Genomic DNA, 19386 nt, shown 5'->3' with positions numbered 1-19386 from the left:
GAGGCTTCAGCCAGAGTATGTGGTGGCTCATGCTGCCACGTTAGCACATGACACTTTAGGCAAACAGATGGCACGTGCAAAAGCCCTGCGTTAGGGCACAGCACGCTGTTGCAGGAGGAGGGTGGGAGGAACAAGGAGGGGGCCTCAAGTGGCCTTAATGGAGACGGGTGGCAAGCAGGAACTGGGACAGGGGCCCCACACACTGAAGGCGTGCGATTTGCCTTGCCTTAGATCGAGACGGAGATGGGGAAAAAGACCCTCAGCAACCTGGAGAAGATCCGCGAGGACTACCGAGCCCTCCGCCAGGAGAACGCGAGCCTCCTGGGGAGGGTCCGGGAGACCTGAGGAGCCACAGCGCCGGTCTGCTCCTGGCGTGGGGCAGGGAGCTGGGATGTTGGGGTTGCTGGCCAAGCACTTGCCCTAGCCATTCTCTCTGTTGGCTACGCTCCTCCTGCTGTGGCCTTGGGCCCAGACCCCCGCCCTCCTGACCCCAGCCCTGATCTGGAGTGATCATCCAGAGCATGGGAACTTGGCTGCCGTTTATTGGAGAGGGCGCTGGGGTTAGGACCTTGGATCCCAAATAAAGAAGGGGCTCTGTCTGCAGTCAAAGCTGAGGCCTGGATGGGGACGTAGCGTTCAAGGCCGGGGAGGTGGGGCGGGCGGCGGGTGAGACATGGGATCTATCTGGCGATTCCATGGGTGTGGCTGTGAAAGCCCACTTGGGACCCCGGAGACCCACTGGGGCATGTGCATGCACTTGTGATGTCCCTGTGCGTTCTCTTGGCCTGTGTGAGCGAGCTGATGTCTTGGGAGCTGCATGAGAATGTGCATGACTGGGGTGTGTTTGTGTGGCTCTTTGGGACCTGAGATCCTAAAGGTACCAAGGCTGCTTCTATGCAGGGCGGGGGTGGGGTGCGCTGGGTACGCCCCATGTGACACCACATGCACGTGTGTGCCAGGCAGGGGGATGGCCATGGGTGTGTGCTTCGGGGATTGTGGGTTGACAGGACCATGCTCAGGTGCGATGGTCTGTGAGGCTGTAGAGGTTGTGGTTATCCGAGAGTACTGAGGCAGGTTCTTGGTCCTGTGTCCAAGGGACAGGATGGACCCTGTGTGTGTGTGTGTGTGTGTGTGTGTGTGTGTGTGTGTGTGTGTGTCTTCCAGCCCAAAGGTCACCTGTCTGAGCGACGGAGGCAGGCTGTGTGTGTGGTTGGTGTGAAGGCTCAGTTTGGCTAAAGAGCTTGTTGTGGGAAGCTGGGCCAGGGGGCAGGGGCAGGGCCCCTCTGAGCAGCCTTGGTGCAGGGCGGATACTCTAGAAGGGTGGTCAGCTGAGGCTCAGGGTCCCTGGCAGGCAAGACCGTGCACACCTCACTTCTTGGCCCCAGTGGGCATGTCCAGGGCCCATCACCCCTGCCCCTGGCCATTTCCACCCCGCATTTCAGCCCCTGTCCATCCTTCCTCCTTTGCTTGGTTTTGAGGTTAGGGGCCGGGTGTGGGGTTAGCACTCCTGCTGGGCCTCTGGCTCCTCTTCTTGCGGAACTCAAATTCATCCACGGTCCACACGGCCCCTTTCTCGCTCTCCACCCGCACGAAGCACTTGTGCAGGCTTAGGTTGTGGCGGATGGCGTTCTGTGGGAAGAAAGCCCACCAGGCCAGGGGTAGGGGGAACGGCTAGGCAGTCAGCCTCTGAGGTCAGCAGGACCCAGCCCAAACTGGCCTCCCAGCCCTTCCCGATATGTCTACAAGCCCCCCACCACCACGCCACTCCTGAGCTTGGCCCAGCACCCCGGTGACATTAGAGGCCCTCCCAGCCACTGCCACCGCCAGAAGAGCTTACCTTCCAGGTGGCAGGGTGGTTTCTGAAGAAGGCAAACATGCGTGTGAACCAGTGGTAGATCTCATTGAGTGTCCGCTGCTTCTCGGGAGCCTCCAGGATGGCCTGGAGGTTAGGGGGTCAGGTGGTCAGGGAGCCCTTCCCCTGAAGTTGGGCTGAGAGTGGCAGTGGCCCACCTTGGGTGTCTGACAGGAGTGGAACTGGGGTGGGCAGAGGAAGAGGGAGGGAGACGGTGTGCGGTGATAGGTCAGTGACAGTTAGAAGTGGGGTGAGGTGGAGAATCAAGGCTGAGGTCGCAGTAAGGTCTGGTTCGGGGTAGGCCTGGGATTGGGTTAAAGGTCTGGGATGGAGTTGGAGCTGGCCTTCTCCACGGGAGCAAGACGTCAAGGTTTGGGAAGGTCAAAACCCAGGAGTAGGGCCAAGTTAAGGATGTGGGAGTGGTAAAGGGCCAGGCAGAGTTAAAGGTCAGCAGGGAAGGGGCTGGTTAAGGGTCTGGCTGGGGATGGACCGGGGCGAGTTGAGGGCTAAGGGATGGGATGGCATTAAGGTCAGGAGTCCGAGGCGAGCCTAGTGATGGAGTTATTTTCTGTGTCAGGCATGTGCTTAGAGTCAAGGTCAAGAATGAATTTGGTTGTATGTGTTCGTTCAGGGTCAGGGCTTATGTTAGGTGTGGAGTGAGGCTAACGGTCAGGGAATTGGATCTGTTTGGATTTAGGAGTGGGGTGAAGGAAAGGGTGGGAGATTACCACCACAGTGAGGTTCTGGGTCAGGGTGGGGCCAGGTAGGGGAATGTGTGTTGTTGTGGAGGGGTTAGGTGTGGGCCTAGGATGAAAGTTCTGGGCAAGCATTAGGGAGATTCAAATGAAGGAGCTGGGACTGGGTGAGGCCAAGGGTCAGATAGGTGTCACAAGGAAGGGGTGAGAGGCAGGATCCTGCCAGCTTATTGGGGTATGTGGGGGCTGGGGAAGGAGTTAGGATAGTATCTGTGGTGGGTTTAGGGCAAGGGGCAAAGATCAGGGTCATCTGGGGGCTATTTTACGGGTCTGGGAGGGGGTTAAGTATGGGGTCGAGGTGGGCCCCAGGAAAGGGGTGGGGTGAGGGCCAGAATTTGGCTCACACAGGCCTGGATAGTGGTTTCGGTTTGGGTTGAGGGTCAGGTCTGGGGTGAAGCCGGCATGAGGGCTGGTGGGGAATCCTGTGGGAGGCCTGGGTTTGTTCATGAGGGAGCCTGACCTGGGGGCGCTTGGAAGGAGGCTGGGAATGTGAGAGCCTGGTGCTCCCCTTCCTCCCCCTACCCCCATTTCTTTTCCTTCTCCTTGGCCCACACCGCCTGCTTACCCAGCGGATGAGGGTGGCATAGGTGAAGGGGGGCCGCATGTTGTGGAACTTGAAGTAGTCCATGTTGTGGAAGAATTCTGTAGGGGGTGGGGGAGGATCAGGTCCCGTCCTGGAGCTCCTCGCTCCCTCTTCCATCCCCCACGATACAAGGAGAGGCTGCCCAGCTGAGATCTCTCACTGCCAGTTGTCACCCTCACAGTGACCATGCTGAGCATTGGGCGCTGATGTGTCATTTACTGCTTGTGCTACTTGCACCAAAATGGGCCTCATCGTCACCGAAGTTGAAAGGAAGTCAAATAACTTGCACACCAGAGGGATTCAGGTGGCCAAGTGGCAGAGGCAGGATGGCACTCAAGGGCCCTGATCCCTCTTAAGCCCACAGCCCAGGCCTTGCGGGCAGCCCCTGGATCCATGAGCTTGGGAGAATCCCCCCCGCTTTTCCTTGGAGGGGGAAGGGAGAGTCTCTGGGGAGTGAGGGGAGCTAGCTCCCTCCCTGCCCTCCCTTCTGACAACCGAATGGAGTAGCCAAAGCCCAGACTGAGTGAGCCCCAGGCCCCAGGGGAGATGGGGCTAGACAGGAGAAACCACAATGGGGGGCGGTGGGAGCAAGGGGCTTACAGGCCTTGGAAACGCTTAAAAGCAGCTTTGGCAAGGGGTTGTGTTTTCCCAAAGGCTGAGTGGCAGTGCTGGGGAGGGTTGGTCCTGGCTGTCTCCCACCCCGGGCCAGTGGGGGATGAGGGGCTGGGGGTAGGGTGCGTGGAGGCTGGACCACGTAGGGATGTGGACCATACTTACCTGGGAATGTGCTGTTTCCATGGCTGCCCCAGAGGTGCCTCCTCACAGCGAACAGGCCGTCAGGGGCCTCCTGGGGGCTGGGCCACGCTGGGCCAGTGGTGACGGGAGTGCCACTGGCCACAATGCAGCATGAGCCCTTGTCCGTTGACACCTACGGGAGGAGAGAAGAGAACGGCTGGTGATTCAGAGGCTTAAACTTTCCACTTCAATTTTAAATATATATATATTTTTTTTTCCAAAGCGAGGGAACTCTCTTCCCAGTTCCAGTCTGATACAGAATCCAACAAAGCAGCATTGAGCTGTATGATGCCGGGGCCACGAGCTGGGGCTGAGTTGGGCTCCCTACCCAACTGTGACCTTAACCTTAGGGATGATAGTAATTACTATCGTGAGTGGCCTCACGAGGATCTGATAAATTAATCCCAGCAACGTGCTCAGGAAAGGGGCCTGGTCCCCAGGGCCAGCTTCACGGGTGTGTGGCCTGTGTGATCACAGGGGTCCATGCCCTTTGTTTACTGCTCTGTGGGGGTCATCTTGAAACCCGGGCCCCATGTGTCTATTTTGCACCAGCCCCTGCCCCCTGGGTGTTACACGGCCAACCCCGCCCACGGCACTGGCTCTGTTGTCCAGTAAATGCTTGGTGATTTGCCGTTGCTTTGAAAACTCAAGGTCATGATGTTTTGGGACCTTGGAGGGTAGAGGATTTGTAACCGAGGGGAGAGGTTTCCAGGTCTGGGCGTGTTTGGAGCTGGGGATGGGGGGCACAGAGTCCCAGGGCGTGGGTGCGAGGGCAGGTCCTCTCCACCCCCTCCAGCCGCCTGTACCGCTTGTGGGCCCAGGGTGGCTCACCGTGGATGGGGCTTTGGTCAGGGCCATCTTCCCAGCCAGGTGGGCCTGCATTGCGCCCAGCTTCTCCTTCTCCAGCACCAGCTGTGAGGACAGGTGCAAAGTGAGGGCTCAACTTGGCCTTTCTCTGCCACATCCTGGCTCAGGCTGTGATCCTCCATGGGAGTGCCCTACCCCCTCCCTTCCTTTATGCCAGCCCCCGTCCTGGGTGAGCTTGGCTCCTGGCACAGGGTAGACGGAAGGCTCGCCCATCATCCCCCAACCACCCCTCTCCTCCATCACCTGCTGCTCCAGAGACTGCACCACCTCCCTCTGGAGGAGACACTGTGCCCTGCCCTTCTCATCTAGGAGATGGTCCGCCTGGCAGTGCCTGGGTAGGGGGAAGAGTCCACGTGGGTGACCATGGTGGGCCTGGCCTCCCGGCTCACCACTCTGAGTGAGGAGGGCCAGACCTTTTGGGAGGTCTCTCCTCGGTGCCTCAGCCTCCTCCCCTCTCTACCTCAGTCTCCCTCTTACACCTGCTGTTCCTTTAACACACACTACTTGGCATCTCTGGTGCCAGGCCTGAGCTCGCCACTGGAGCCTGGCCAGGGTGCTGGAGACGATGTTGGAAGGCTCGTGAGCTGAGAGGTAGGCGAGGGCAGGAGAGGCACTCCAGGTGGGGAGGGGTGGACAGCCTGTGCAAAGTCATGGTCGTGAAGAGGACAGGGTGTAGAATTGCCACTGATAGTTGGGTATGGTAGGAGAAGGGGTGTGTGTGTATGTGTGTGTGTTGGGGGAGGCAGCAAGAGTCACTGTGAGAATCTGGAACTATGGGGATCAATGAAATCGGGGGGGAGGGGTAGGGGAGCAGAAGCCTGGCTGCCTGGATTCAAATTCCAGCTCTGTGACTTAGGAACTGGGTGATCTCGATTAAGACACTTAACTTTTTTATGGCCTCAGTCTCTGTATCAGTAAAATGGAGGTAGGTAATAGTATAAACCTCTGTTATGATGCCCCATTACACAGATGAGGAAACCAGGGGCCAGAGAAGCTAAGTAACTTGCCCAAGGCCACACAGCCAGTGAGTGGGATTTGAATCTATGGTCTTAGCCTTTGCCTTTTGCCTCATCACTCTGTACTGAGATGAGGCCTGAGCTGAGACCTGTACCACAGGCCTTTTCCCACACACTGGGGACCCTCCTGGACTAGTATGAGCCTGGGTCACTCACTTGAAGAAATCCTCTGGCTCCTCAAAGACCTTCTCACATCCGGGCCACTTGCAGACACCATTTGCCAACAGCGAGTAGGAGCCCTGGGGCACCGTCGAGAGGGCACTAGGAGGACAGAAGGTGTAAGGGGAGGCAATGGCAGAGCAAGGGTCCTTCCCAGCCTGGTCCACTGACCTGTCTTTCCTGGGTGTGCTGGGGCTTGGGAAGGTGCAGAGCAGCGCGGGCTCCCTGGACACCCACTCCAGGCTGGCCACGTTGATCCCTGTGGGTGGGGATGGGGTACCTTTGGGACCCTTAGGCTGGTCCCTCAGGCTTAGCCCACAGAGACTCTCATTTTGAACTTCCTCCTGAGCCTCTCAGGCCCTGATTCCCAGGGACTCTGTTGGCCCTAACACCCAAGGCTTCTTGGGGAGCAGCTCAGAGGGCGCCATTCGCGAGCACTGACATTTCGACTGCAGAGACCTGCGGTTCTGTGATTCGTGCCCTTCTGCATCTTTAAGGTTCTGAGCCTGACATTTTTTGGAGGCTGGAGTTTCCCAGATGATAAGACCCGATGCCTCTAACCTCCTGAGGGCCGCCATTCAGCAGCCTACTCGGCTCACGTTCAGGCCCTGGGGGGTGGGGGTGGGGCTTGGGGTTCTGTAGAGCTGCGGGATGGGGGCTGTTACCAGGTGGCAGGCCAGGCCGGGCCTTGAGGGAGAAGACACTGGTGGCAGCAGTGGGTGGCGGCAGGCTGATCATAGCTGGGCTGTCCAGTGGGCGAACCTGCAGCACGGGGGTCCGAGTGTGGGTATCCACCGTTGAGAGCTGGGGGCACACAGGGGCTGTGGTTCAGCCTCCCCCCCGCTGCGGCACCCAGTTGTCCCACCTGCTCCCGCCGCCCTGCCCATTCCCGGTCAGTACCTGGTGCATGAAGTGTGGCCTGTCCTGGAGGAGGGCTTGCAAGTGGGGTGAGGGGCCCAGCCGTGCCCCAGAGGGTGCCACCATGACTAGGGGCACTGTGGGCAGCTGAGGGGGGAGAAGGCAGGCGTGTGAGATGCCATCCTTATCCTCACTTTTCTACATGTCTAGTTCATACACTCCTCGCCACAGCCCCACACGGTAGGTACTCTGACCATCCCCATTTTACGTATGTGGAAACTGAGGCTCAGGGAGAGCGAATAACTTTTTCAAGATCAAACAGCTAATAAGTGGCTGAGTTGGCCTCAACCCCGTCACCTCACCTCTCTGGGCACCAGCCCTCTCCCTTGTCATGTGGGGATGCGGACACAGGGCCATGCCTGTGGGACCATGATAGGATCTCCTCTCCTGAGACCGGGATTAGGAGGTCGGGGAGAGCCTTGAATCTCTGAGACCTGCTAACTGGGGACTTTCTTGGCCCCGCGACATCTGCATAAGTCACAGACTTGCCTGGGACCCAGAAAACCACTTCCTGTGCCCCAGCTGGGCCCCCCGCCCAGTGCCACAGTAAAGGTCGGCACCTGTAGACCCAGGTACCTCACCCTGCCTGCCCCATCCTGGGCCCTGGGCCTCACCTGCAGCTGCGATGGTGGCATGGGGTTCAAAGAGGAGGAGGAGGAGGCATGGGCCCCGCCTCGGAGGTCCCGGCCCTGGAAAGTTGCCCCTGGGCCCTTGGCCCCAAGCAGATCTGAAGCCTTGGGTGTAGCCCTCCAGTTGGGTGAGGCTCCCGGGGATGGGCCAAGCACCAAGGAAGGGGCCGAGGGCTTGGCTGGCCTGGGGTTGGGCATTGAGTCCTTGTCCGAGGGCAGGCTGTGGGGACATAGGGGGAAGGAGTTACACGTGTCCCCAGTGGTGGTGTGAGCTGCTCGACCACTTGAACCCTGTAGACCACCCCTCACCCCGTGCCCTGGCCAGAGCAGGCATCAGCTGGGTCCTGTCCTGGGCTCCACGGCTGGACCCCAGCTCCGATCACGCGTACGTGTGGCACACACCCATGCATACACTGGTGTTGGGAACGCAGATGTGCGTGCGTCTCCGCACACGTCCCAGGTGCAGACGTGCCCGGCTCTGGCACTCAGCCTGCCCGTGCGTGCTGGCAGAGCGCTGGTGGTGATGTGTCCTCCACAAGGGAGGTGGGGAATTGGGGTTGTTTCTGGGGCCTCAGCCACAGGCAGGTGTCAGCTTTTCTTCTCCCAACTGCTTGGGGCTCGTCTCCAAGCCTTAGGTCCCTGGTCCTCCCTGCACTATACACAGGGCATACAACCTTTGCTGATCCTGCTGGGACTGGCTTCTGACTCTCTGGGTGGCATTATTTTATCCCAGTGACCCGGCATTTACAAGAGTGGAGGGGGGCATGGACTCAAGGTCCTTCTGGCTGCGGGGAGATGGACAGACTCTCGGAAGGTGAAAGTAGGGGTACTGGTGAGGAGGCTCCTGTGACAGTCCAGGCAAGTGACAGTGGTGGCACAGACCAGGATGGTGTCGGTGGAGATGGTAAGTTGGTGGATTCTGAGTGTGCTTTGAAGGTGGAGTCAGGGAGAATTTGCTGGCAGCTTGGATGTGGTGGGGGGTGGTGAGAGGGGGAGGGTCAAGGAGACCTCTGGCCTGGTATTTGCCTGAGCAAATACATCTTCTGAGCTGGGGGGAGCAAGGTTGGGGGTGACGATCCAGGGGTGGATAGACACGACGAGTCTGGCATTAGACACACGAGTGGAAATACTGAGTGGGCAGTGGAGGACGGGAGTCTGGAGCTCAGGCAGGGGCGGGGTCTGATCATCTCTGGGCTCCTGCCTTGCACGAAGCTGACAGGGCAGGTGCCGGAGAGCAGGGAGAGCTCAGGTCCCCTGAGCCAGGGCTGGTGGGAGCATCTTGACTCAGGCCCCACCAGCGTTTACCCCAACTCTGCTCTCCAAGCCTGCGCTCCTACTAGATGCTGTGCCTGGAATGTCTGCTCTTCCTCCGTATCCCCTATCCGAACCCCATCCAGAAAGTCCTCCATAATGGCATTGGGCTCCTTTGCTGAGGCCCAGAACTGAACACTCTGTGACAGGCAGGGCTTCTGCTTCTCAGAATCCCAGTCTAAGAGGAAGCTGGAGCTGGAAGGGACCACCTAGTCCAACCACCACTTTACTGAAGGGAACGCCCAGGTGCGTTCCACAGTCCCACGGCAACTTGAGAGCTCCCTGTCTTTCTCCAGAAAGTGTGTGTGCGTGCATGTGACTCCCCACCGCACAGCACTGGGTTGGGCACACAGCTGCCGATAGTAGCCCAAGCTGGCACAAGGGGGGTTTAGGGGAGCAGCTGCACCTTCCTTTCTTTGCTGTCAGCTCACGGGATTGTCAGGAGCTCTGGCATGGAGGGAGGTGGGGGTGAGAATCCAGGTAGTAAACTCTTAGTCTCTTGGTGCGGGGGGTGGGGGTGGGGTGGGGGTGAAGGCATTACATTACTGTGTGAGAAGCAAGAGCCTGGATCTGTGGAGGCTCAGGACTCAGGGACCATGAGGAGGTGAGCAAATGAATGAAGGTGGAGATCAGGGAGAGGCTTCTAGAAGCCAACGCATGCCAAAGACTGCCAGCAGTCCTCCAAGAGCTAGAAGGGAGGCATGGACAGATCATCCCTTATAGCCTCAGAAGGAACCAGCCCCGCTGGCACCTTGATCTCGGACTTCTGGTCTCCAGAAGTGGGAGACCACAAATTTCTGTTGTTTAAGCACCCCCCAGCTTGTGGTAAATGGTTATAGAAGCCTGAGTAAACGAATACCAACTTTGGTCCATGAGTGGTTGGTCTCCGCCACTCTGGCCTGGCCCAGACGGCTGGCCTGTGGTCACTTCTGACGGTGCTGGGACACTTGGCTGGGGCTTATAAGAAATCTCTTCCTCAAACATATCTGGAACGTCCAGCCTCAGGGAAGCACAGGGACATTCTCAGAAAGGGGACATAGATACGGTCTGTCTGGTGGTGGGGAACCTGGAGGGCCGGGCTGGGCAGCCAGCTTCCTGCATTGTCTGTTGGGGCGTCCCTTTCTGACTGTTTCTCAGAAGCTGCATGGAGGTTGTTTCTGGGACACAGAGAGCATTTTCATATCGGGGTCTGCATCTGGGCCCTGTTGTCACATCCCCAGATTTTCCGCCATTGACGTCATGGCGGCCGGATGCGCAGGGCTTCATCGGCACCAAGGAGGAAGAGAAGGGGGTAGATCCCCCCACTGGTTTCGTTCCGAGAATTGGCTGGCCCATCCTGCAGCCGCCTTGGCCCAGGTGGGGGTGATGTGGGTGCTTGCGGATGTGGTGAGTGACGTCCATCTGGCCACCATGACAAATCCCGGGCCCTGTAGACTTGGGCCATGGAGAGACCAAAGGTTTGATGCTTGGGGACTACCACACAGACCCTACAGCTGTTGGGACCCTGGGGGTCTTCAAATGGTACTATGCCAGAACCTCCGAATCATAGAACGTCATTTCTTATGTTCAAAGGATCCCAGAGTCTCAAACCCCCTCTGTGAGGGTCCTTGGGTCCAACTTCACAGATGGTGAAGGCCAATGTCAATGGTGTCCAAACTCACTGAAACTCCCTGAAGGACAGGCAGCTCACTACCTCACAGGGTCCTTGGCCTTACCAGGCTTGGCATTGTAGGAAGCCTCTGCCTCTTCTGCCTCTTCTGACAGTTTCCCTCCCAAGTTCTGTGACAGCAGACTCCCTGAGCCTGGGGTTGGGCTCGGCCATTAACTAGCTATAACTCTCCTCGGGCTTGCATGTAAACTGGGACAGTAATTGTACCCCTCGTCCAAAGTTAATGCACATGAAATGCTTAACAAAATGTCAGTGATGGTAAATGAACACGTGCAGGGCCTCAGTCTCCCTGTTCATTCTGGGACCATGTTCCTGTACTCATAGCCATTCCACAGGAGATGGGGAGGAAAGGAGGGGAAGCTAGAGGCCAGCATGCCTTTGGCTAGGGCCTCATGGTGGGGGACAGGAAGAGTCTTGGCCAGTAGGGAGCCCACTGCCAGGCTCTCTGGAGGGGTCCTGGGGTGGAAGTTCCCGGGGACCCGTGCCCACTCTGGGGATATGGTTGAGCTCTATCCACAGCCAGACCCACAGACAGACTGGCTGACTTACATCATTCCAGTATCACTACCCTCTGGCCACAAGGCCTTCTGAATCATGGGACCCTGGGACCCCACCCAGACTAGCTCTTAGGAGGTTGGGCTCCATACTGGCCCATGTGGCCACAAAGCCTCCTGCCTGAGTAAGGGTCCAAGTTGTGAGAAGAGAGAAGGGGGAATGGCAGCAGCCAGGGGGCAGCTCAGCTCCCCCTCCACCCCTCATGGGTGCTGAGAAGTAAACTGAGGCCCACAGTGCAGGGGAGAGACAGAAGCAGAGTCCTGCCAAGAGTCCCACGGTCTGAGTTTGGGTCTTAACTCCACCATTCCATCCCTGTGAGGCCTTGGGAGAGGCCCTCTTGCCCATCTCCAGGCCTCAGCCTGCTCCTGCGTACACTGGGCAGAGAGAGGCATGGAGGAGATAAGGGCCAGGGCCCTTCCACTTTGTGTCTGGGGGACCTGCTACATGTCTGCAGGGCATCGAGTCAACAACAGCCCCTCCAGCCAGGGGACTGGCTGAAAGACAGGGATACACAAAGAGACGGAGACAGAGAGAGACAGACAGACATAGGGGAACACAAAAACCCAGAGAACAAGAGATACAGAGAGATGGAAGAAACATGAGGTGGGACAGAGATACACAGAGAGTGAGAGATGCTGAGGGAGGGAGAGAGAGAAAGAGAGAGAGAGAGAGAAAGGAGGGAAGAGGAACTCAAAGGAACAAAAGTCCTAGAAGTATACACAAGGAGGGAGACAGAGAATGAGAGAAACAAAAAGAATAACAGAACAGCACAGGGAGATGGGAAGAGGATGAGGTAGGAAGAGGGAGATGGGGAGAGAGAGGGAGAGATGTCCCAAATAGAGATAGAGACAGAGACAGAGAAAGAGGGAAACGGTGTGGGGGGGGGGAGAGAGAGATGAATGCCCCAAATAATAGTAGTTGTTGGTCTCTGGCTACAGGAACTGAGGCTGCATCAGATAACAAGGAAAAAAGAAGGGCAAGATGCTGGCGGGGCTGGGTGGTGGGGGGCGGCCCGTGGTCGGGGGATATATTGTATTGCGAAGCAGCAGTCAGCAAAGTGCCATGGCTCAGACACTGGGGAACAGAACAAAACAGAAATCTCAATCACAGACGACTGTCTAGAGGCAAGCGAGTTCGTGATAAATGTGTCATTTCAACCTGGGAGACAGCAGAGGCTACACTATTTGACAAATGCTTCTGGGAATATTAAGGGAAAGATAAAGTTAGTTAATGAATAATCAGTCCATTTTCCCCACCAATTCCTCTCTGCCCAGTTTGAAATGTCGCCAGTCAACATATACCCTGAAACACATTCCAGATTTATTAAAGAGATAAGAAAGAATATTTTCTTGGGTTTCTTGTATGCCAGCCCTTTGCTAAGCACTTACGTGGTTAATACATTTAATCCTCACAACAACTCTTTGAGGTAGGTGCTACTACAATCATCACAGTACATACGAGGAAATGAAGGTACAGACAAGTTAAATGCCTGGCTAAAAATCATACAGATGGCTTGGGGGTGAGGTTGGGTTTGTCCCAGACAGTCTGGCTCCAGTACCCACACTCTTAACCTCCACAGCAAATGGAAAAAATGAAGCCATAAAAGAGACTAGAAGCCAACACAGGTGAACATTTATCTCATTTTCAAGTGGGAAAGGACTTTCTAAGCACAAAACCAGAGACAGTAACCACAGAAGGAAAGAGTAACCCATTTGTCTATATAAAAACATCATAGCATCACAAAACTCCATAAACAAATAGAAAAAGTGAGAGATGAATTGGGGGAAAACATCTGCTATACATGTATGCCTATTGGAAAGTTAATATCCTTTCTAAATAAAAAGCTGTGACAAATCAATAAGAAAAAAAATGATGAGCACTCCATTGGGACTAAGGATATGACCAAACAACTTAAGAAAAAGTATAAATGCTCAATAAATAGTGTAAATAATCAAAGAAAGCAAATGTCAACAATGTGATAATATTTTTTCTTACCTGGTATGCTGAAAAAGGATTTAAAAAACGATAATACCCACACAGGGTTGGCTTGAGTACAAGAAGCATATAACAGGACAACCTTTTAGAAGAATGATTTGCAGAGAGGGTCAGACAACCTTAAAAATGCACATGCCTCTTGTCTCAGCAACTCCATTTTCAGGAATCCAAGGAACTAATCAGGGATGATTATGGGGGAAAGAACTAGAAACAATCTGAATGTCCAGGAATTGGCACTTGGTCGAACCAATCATGGTTCACACCAGTGTGAGGACAGTCTTGACAGCCACGAAAGATCATATGTTGAAACAATTTTTAGTGATCTACAAAAACACTCCTATTAATTGAATAAAGCAGGAGCAAAACCAATAGAGAGAGTGGTTCTAATTTGGTTAAAAAAAAATACTAACAGCTAACAGTGAGCACTGCTAAGCCTGCAGAGATGAGCTTGCCCCAGCCCTGAACAGCCTGCTTGGTTCCTGGACATGGACTCTGGACACACACACACACACTCACACACACAAGGTCCCAGGGTAGGACCACACAGCTAAACCATGACCAACAGTGGCACAAAGTACCCCCCAGGAGGTCCCCTCGTGCCGTGCAAGCCCAAGTTCAATTAAGCGCTCAGCCTGACCCAACAGCTCACTATCCTCCGTCGATCGGGGCAAACAGAACTGATGCTCACTCTGGTAAAATGGAAATGTCCTCATCGATGTTAGTCAATCCACTATTATTAGGCACCAACGGTACAAAGCTCTGTGCTGGATCATGGAGGGGAGGAAGGCCGGTGGGGGAAGGCTAGACAAGAGAGCAGGAGAGACAGTGGGAGAAAGAGGAAAGAAGATAGTGGGAGTGTGGTGAAGATGGAGGAGACGGAGGCAGGGAAGCTGGGCAGAGCCAGAGAAAGGGCGATGGAGAGTCTGAGTGCCAGGGAAACAGACCGGGAGACAGAGCAACACGGAAAGAGGGAGACAGGGTGAGTAGACAGAGAGGGATGGGAGCTATCAGGAGACAAGAGACGAAGAGGAGGGAGAGGTGTAGTTGAAATTTCCAGTTACACCTGGACAGTTTCAAGTTGTTCAAAGCTCTGAAATTCACAAAGACTGGCAGTTGGCCTATTTAAAAAAAAAATCCTGCCCATCTACATAGCAATCAATTTATTTATCATTGCCTCTGCCCACGCATTGATCAAGCACTTTCCTAATCAGTCTGCCGGCATTTATTATTACTATTATAATTGTAAAAAAAAAATCTCTTACCTGACTGGAACCAAAGGAGCTGTCTTGCCGGTACCGGAGGTCCCCTGACCCCCACCCGGTGCCTGCCTCACTACCATCTCCTCCACTGGACCCGCATCTGATGGGGAAGAGCAGGGACACTCACCTTGGTGAAGTGGACTGACAGAAAAGGATCAGCCTGGCTTGTGGGAAACTGTCACATATCAAAAACAACTTTGCTTTTATACCGAGAAGAAAAACCACGGTGTGGAAGCCACAGACCTCTCTCTCTCTCTTCTAATAATCCAATTTTTTTTTTTTTCGATGAGTGTGTGTGTGTTGATCATCACGGGGTGGGGGGGTTCTCATAGTTTTTTCTGTCTCTTGCTCTCTCTCTCTCTCTTGCTCGCTCTGTTTCTCTTCTTCTTGATTATGAGACTTAAACGGAAATTTTGAAATTTTGGGTTTTTTCTTTGCCCTTTACGAGTCATCTGAAAATATGATTTCTTCCCCTCGCCACAGAGGTGAGAGGTATCAATGAGATAACAGGGCTCATGAGAAACCACAGTTTTTTACACAAAAGTGTGTAGTTAGAAAAAAAAGGGGGGGACTCAAATAAATCACGGAGGTGTCCCAAGCAGGCAGAGACACCACTCTGTGAATGTGATGGGACAAGAAACACCAGGGAAAGAAACTGAATAGGGCTGGGTTTCCAGAGACTTTGCCCTGCTCCATGCCTCAGTTTCCCCTTAAGCAGAATTGATATGGTCATCACTGTTCTTACTGCCCAGGGAGGGGGAGATCTGCAACGCGTCTCCCTACAGAAGGGGACATGGAAGTTATTTCACGGGAAAGGCAGGGAGTCCCTCTCTATCTGCCACAATTTACAGAATCTAACAGTCTGAGAATCACTAGCTCCCAGAATCCACTTAGCATCACTGAGCGAGGAGAGGGAGAAAAGTCTCGTCTTATCACGCTGTAAGGTCTGAGAACTCTAACCTGGAGGGTACCCTACAGGGAAGGTCCCAATGAGGCCCCCAGTGTTAATGCATCTGTCCTCATGAAGCCCAGAGGCACCTTAGGACCCCGACCCTCTCCTACTCAGGGACACCACGATCTCAGTCTTTGCAATTCTCTACTTTGAAAAATCCCAGTTTCCAGGGTTTTTGGATGCCAAGTATCCACCATCCTCTCTGTAGCTGACATTTATCTGTAGTTTTCCCCGGGCCAGACACCGTGCTGGACAAGTCTCCCGAACGATCACGTTCAATCCTCACCACAGCCCTTCTCGGTCCATCTTGTCATCATGGCCGTTACACAGATGGGCCAAACAGAGGCGCGAAGTAGTCGACGGACTTGCCCAAGATGACAGAGCTGGCAAGTGGGGACTCTGCCTTCTTTGGTGCCGGACGGGCTTAAAAACACCCAGGTTTCCTTGGGCCCAACAGTCTTGGGTCTTAAATTCGAGGCTGCAGTGACAGGGAAGTTCTGAGATTTGGAGATTCCTCAGGGGAGGGGGGGCTTGAAGCTTGTGAGGTTTTATGGTTGTCCAAGAGTTGGCAGCTGCATTTCCTTACTTGAGCAGTAACCCCCTTGTGCAGAAGCCCCAGGCCCCAGGGACTTCTCCCGATAAGTCACGGCTGTGGCTCCCAGTCCCCGGCTCCTCAGCACCCTGCGTGGCCCGGGGTTCTGCCATCCAACATCTACTCCAAGCCCTCTGCAAGACTGACTTCAGGCCTGGGGAAGAGAAATTGGAAACCGCTCTTTATACACATGGTACAAACCTAGTGGCCAAGACCCACCCCTTTGCCCCTTCACGTTCCCCCCCACCCCCGCCGCCCCATTTCCCAAGCCCTAAAAAAAATCCTTAACTATCCTTAACTCTGACTCACCTTTCTGGAAAAGGGGGCCTGATGGTCTGGCTTTGTGAAGATAAGAAAAAAAAAGTGAACATATATATATATATATATATATATATATATATGACCTAAAAAAAAAAAAAACCAACCAGCCAACAACAATTAAAAAAAAAAACAAACCCAACCCTCCCTACCATTAGTTCAAAACAAAACTTTCACTGGTTGAGGTTTCTAGGTTGGTGGGACACGTCTGAGACCCAGAGATGGCCCGTGTGTGCTGGGCAGCCAGAGGAGGCACCAAAGTGGGATGAGGTCCTCAGGCTGGAGGCTTGCACAGGCTTAACAGGTATGGTATGTGGTTGGGAGCAAGAGGGTGTGCAGCGCTTGTTGGTCAGGAAGGCATTTTGGGGAGCTGCCTTTAGGGATGTTTCCAGGCCCAATGACCCCTTGCTCTGCCTGGACTTGGATCTGAACGTTACTTATACTTCCTGTGTAACCATAAACTAGGCCAATTCTCGAGGTGGAGGCCTCATTTCTTGCTCCAGGACCTGTCCCCTCTTGAGAGAGGGGACTGGTTTTCTTTTATAAGGTCAGAGGTATATCCTCCCTAGACCATCTCTCCCTTACTGTCATCGGCTCCAGGAGAGGAGTGGCCAGAGAAGTAGAGGGATGACTGAGTTAGGCTGGTGCCCCAGGGGCCCAGGGCCCAGGAGGCCACTTGAGTGGGGCTCGGGGTGAGGTGATGCTGCTGCTGCTGCTGCTGAGAGCTGGGACCCTTGCAGAGTAAGAGCTGGGGGGTCAGGTGGACAGAGAGGGGCAGAGGTCACCACCTCCTCTCCGTACTGGACTATATCCTCTTGTGTGGAAGGCTTCTGGGGGAGAGTACACAGGAGTACACAGACAGGTCCATGAAAGTCCCCAGAGAATGGGGGCAGGAGGCTTGGGCAGACTCGGGGGATGGAGCCACGGAGATACCTGAGTGGTTCCAGAGGGAACAGCCAGCTCAAAGGCCCTGAGTGGGTGGGTGTGATTTGCTCGAGGTCTACGAAGGTGGTCGGTGTGGTTACAGTGGTGTGAGCAAAAGGAAGAGGGGGAGAAGGTGAGGTCAGAAAGGAGTTATGGGGGTTAGACCCTACAGTACCTTGTAGCCCACTGTAAGGACTTTGGCTTTTGCTCTGAGTGAGGAGGAGGCCACAGGAGGGTTGTGAGTAAGGAGGCGACATGAACTGCCTTAGGATTTAACAGGATCCCTCTGACTGCTGAGTATAGAACAGACTATAGGAGTGAAGATGGAAGCAGGGTCATCAGACACAAGGAAGATACTGCAGTAATCCAGTGACTGATGAAGGCATTGGCAGTGGAGTGGGGAGGAGAGGCTGGATTCATGAAACATTTTGAATGGAGAGCACACAGAATTTGCTGAAGGATGAGAGTCTTGGGGCCAGACCAGGACACAGATAATGCCCTAACTAGAAGTAAGAAAAAAAACCCCTCCAAGTCTATCTTGTTTAAGCCCTACTCTTTTGTGTTTTTTTTTTCCTCTGTTGCTTGCAAGTGAACATATTCCTTCCTGATCCGTGACCCCACCCTGGACACTGAGACCTGAGAAGGGGGAGGTTACGGGGTGGGGGGGACCTCCTCTCTCCTCAGGATGTCGCATGTCAGCACCTTGCATACAGTTGGTGTTCAGAAAACCCTCCCAGGAGGGAGGGGGAATTTATGAAGGGTCATACTCAGTGGACCAAAGCTACAACTCAGTTCCCACAGGAGGCAGGACCTCAAAGGAGAGTGAATGAGGAAGCCAGAGCAGCGCTTGTGGCAGAGGAAACAGCAGGAGCAGAGATGGGGGACAGAAAGAGGGAAGTGGGGCCACTTTGGGATGTGGAGTGCCAGTGGGGCAAGAAAGGTAGGACTTTGGTTTGTGATTACATTAGACATCTGCCAATGTGTTCAGCCAACTCCTGGCGGCATACAGTCAGGCTGAGCTGAAGTCAGAAAAAGCTCATTTTCCAGAAGAGGTCAATTTTTCATTTGGCCATTTTTCAACAATGGTGACAAGTCCCGGAGAATGCTGAGGGTGACAACCAAGAATATTCTTGCCTAGTGGCATTGCTCAAGCAAAGGATCCGAGGTGGGCAGGGAAGACCCAGTAACTGTGACAGGAGAGTCCGTTTTGCTTTCTTAGACCTCACACTAGGGTGCAGTCTAGGTCTTCAGGGACTCTAGGCATTCACAGCTCTGGGGCAATGAGAAGTCACGAAGGGCTAAGGAGATGGTGAGTCCAACCACAAGAGGCATACTCTTCCCAATAGCTGCGTGCATTCTGTGGATCTCCGGCCCAACCACCGCACAGCCCAGACCCCCTCCTCTGGCCTCTTTATTGGCTGTTCATCCTTCACACAACCTCCAACACCCCGGTTGGCTTTGCTCTCGGCCGATCCTCCTCCGTGTCCTTCCAGTCCGCTAGACTTTGCAGCCTTTGCATATTGGTTCATTTCGTGCTAGCACTGCCTTTTGAGGTCTCAACTGCCTTCATTCTGGGTCCCTCATTGGCTATCAACCATCTCTCCTCCGGCTCCAGCCTTCACCGTCCACTCCCATTGGCCCTGCCCCTCCAGTCCCGCCTCCGAGGCTGTTCTTACACCGCCCCTTGGGTCTCTTTCTAGTCTTCGTATTCGTTAATTCAGCCCTAGCACCGCCTCTTGAAGGCAGAGTGCAAGCTCACACGACTCCCCCACTGGCCCGCTGTCGCCATTATCTTTTCGTCATCTCCTCTACGCCACCGGCGCGTGGCTCTCCATTGGCTAATCGCGGCCTCTGTCTTCGCGTCCCGGCGCCTACGCAACCAAGGGATCTCCTGCTTTTCTGGCCGCTCCGTTCGCTCCCCGCTGCCCCCATCGCCTGTAGTCATTCCATTTTCCCCGCTGCACATATGCCGTTCCAGCTCACACTCCCCCACTAGCAGTCCTACTTCTGCTCCTTCCATCCCGGACCCCGCACCACCCCCATTTAGGCCTCCCCATTGATTCCCTGATCATCCCGCCTCCTGCACCGCCCACTCTCGGGCATCCCCATTGGCTGCGTGCTTCTCCTGCACTCGCTTCCCCGCTACGTCATCCAGGCTCGGCTCCCTATTGGCTTTCTGCTCTACCTGTCTTCCTCTCACCGCCTACACCCCCCGTGAGCCGTACCCCCCCGCGTTG

General features: G+C 54.8%; 2 protein-coding genes across 5 annotated transcripts in view; one reads left to right on the top strand and one right to left on the bottom strand.

Moving 5' to 3' along the window:
- Nucleotides 1-606, top strand: part of CCDC22 (coiled-coil domain containing 22) — a 13576-nt gene extending 12970 nt beyond the window's left edge. The window contains exon 17 of the mRNA XM_047715628.1: nucleotides 232-606. Coding sequence (XP_047571584.1) covers nucleotides 232-345 — 114 coding nt within the window. The 3' untranslated portion in view covers nucleotides 346-606. The remainder of the gene's footprint in view (nucleotides 1-231) is intronic.
- Nucleotides 527-19386, bottom strand: part of FOXP3 (forkhead box P3) — a 19422-nt gene continuing 562 nt past the window's right edge. Inside the window, exons 2-13 of one of the 4 annotated variants that reach the window (XM_047715631.1) lie at nucleotides 14367-16061; nucleotides 7560-7794; nucleotides 6928-7032; nucleotides 6693-6831; nucleotides 6199-6286; nucleotides 6025-6129; nucleotides 5096-5183; nucleotides 4817-4897; nucleotides 3968-4118; nucleotides 3173-3249; nucleotides 1838-1939; nucleotides 527-1629 (exon numbers count right to left, since the gene is read on the bottom strand). In XM_047715631.1, coding sequence (XP_047571587.1) covers nucleotides 1480-1629; nucleotides 1838-1939; nucleotides 3173-3249; nucleotides 3968-4118; nucleotides 4817-4897; nucleotides 5096-5183; nucleotides 6025-6129; nucleotides 6199-6286; nucleotides 6693-6831; nucleotides 6928-7032; nucleotides 7560-7794; nucleotides 14367-14443 — 1398 coding nt within the window. In that variant the 5' untranslated portion in view covers nucleotides 14444-16061 and the 3' untranslated portion in view covers nucleotides 527-1479. Of the gene's footprint in view, nucleotides 1630-1837; nucleotides 1940-3172; nucleotides 3250-3967; nucleotides 4119-4816; nucleotides 4898-5095; nucleotides 5184-6024; nucleotides 6287-6692; nucleotides 6832-6927; nucleotides 7033-7559; nucleotides 7795-14366; nucleotides 16062-19386 lie in introns of all 4 variants that reach the window. The other 3 variants (XM_047715629.1, XM_047715630.1, XM_047715632.1) reach the window with 3 other exon arrangements.

The sequence above is a fragment of the Lutra lutra genome, chromosome X, assembly GCF_902655055.1.
Source record: "Lutra lutra chromosome X, mLutLut1.2, whole genome shotgun sequence".
Classification (NCBI taxonomy): Eukaryota; Metazoa; Chordata; class Mammalia; order Carnivora; family Mustelidae; genus Lutra; species Lutra lutra.
The sequence above is the reverse complement of the archived record's forward strand: the minus strand, read 5'-3'. Positions and strand labels throughout refer to the sequence as shown.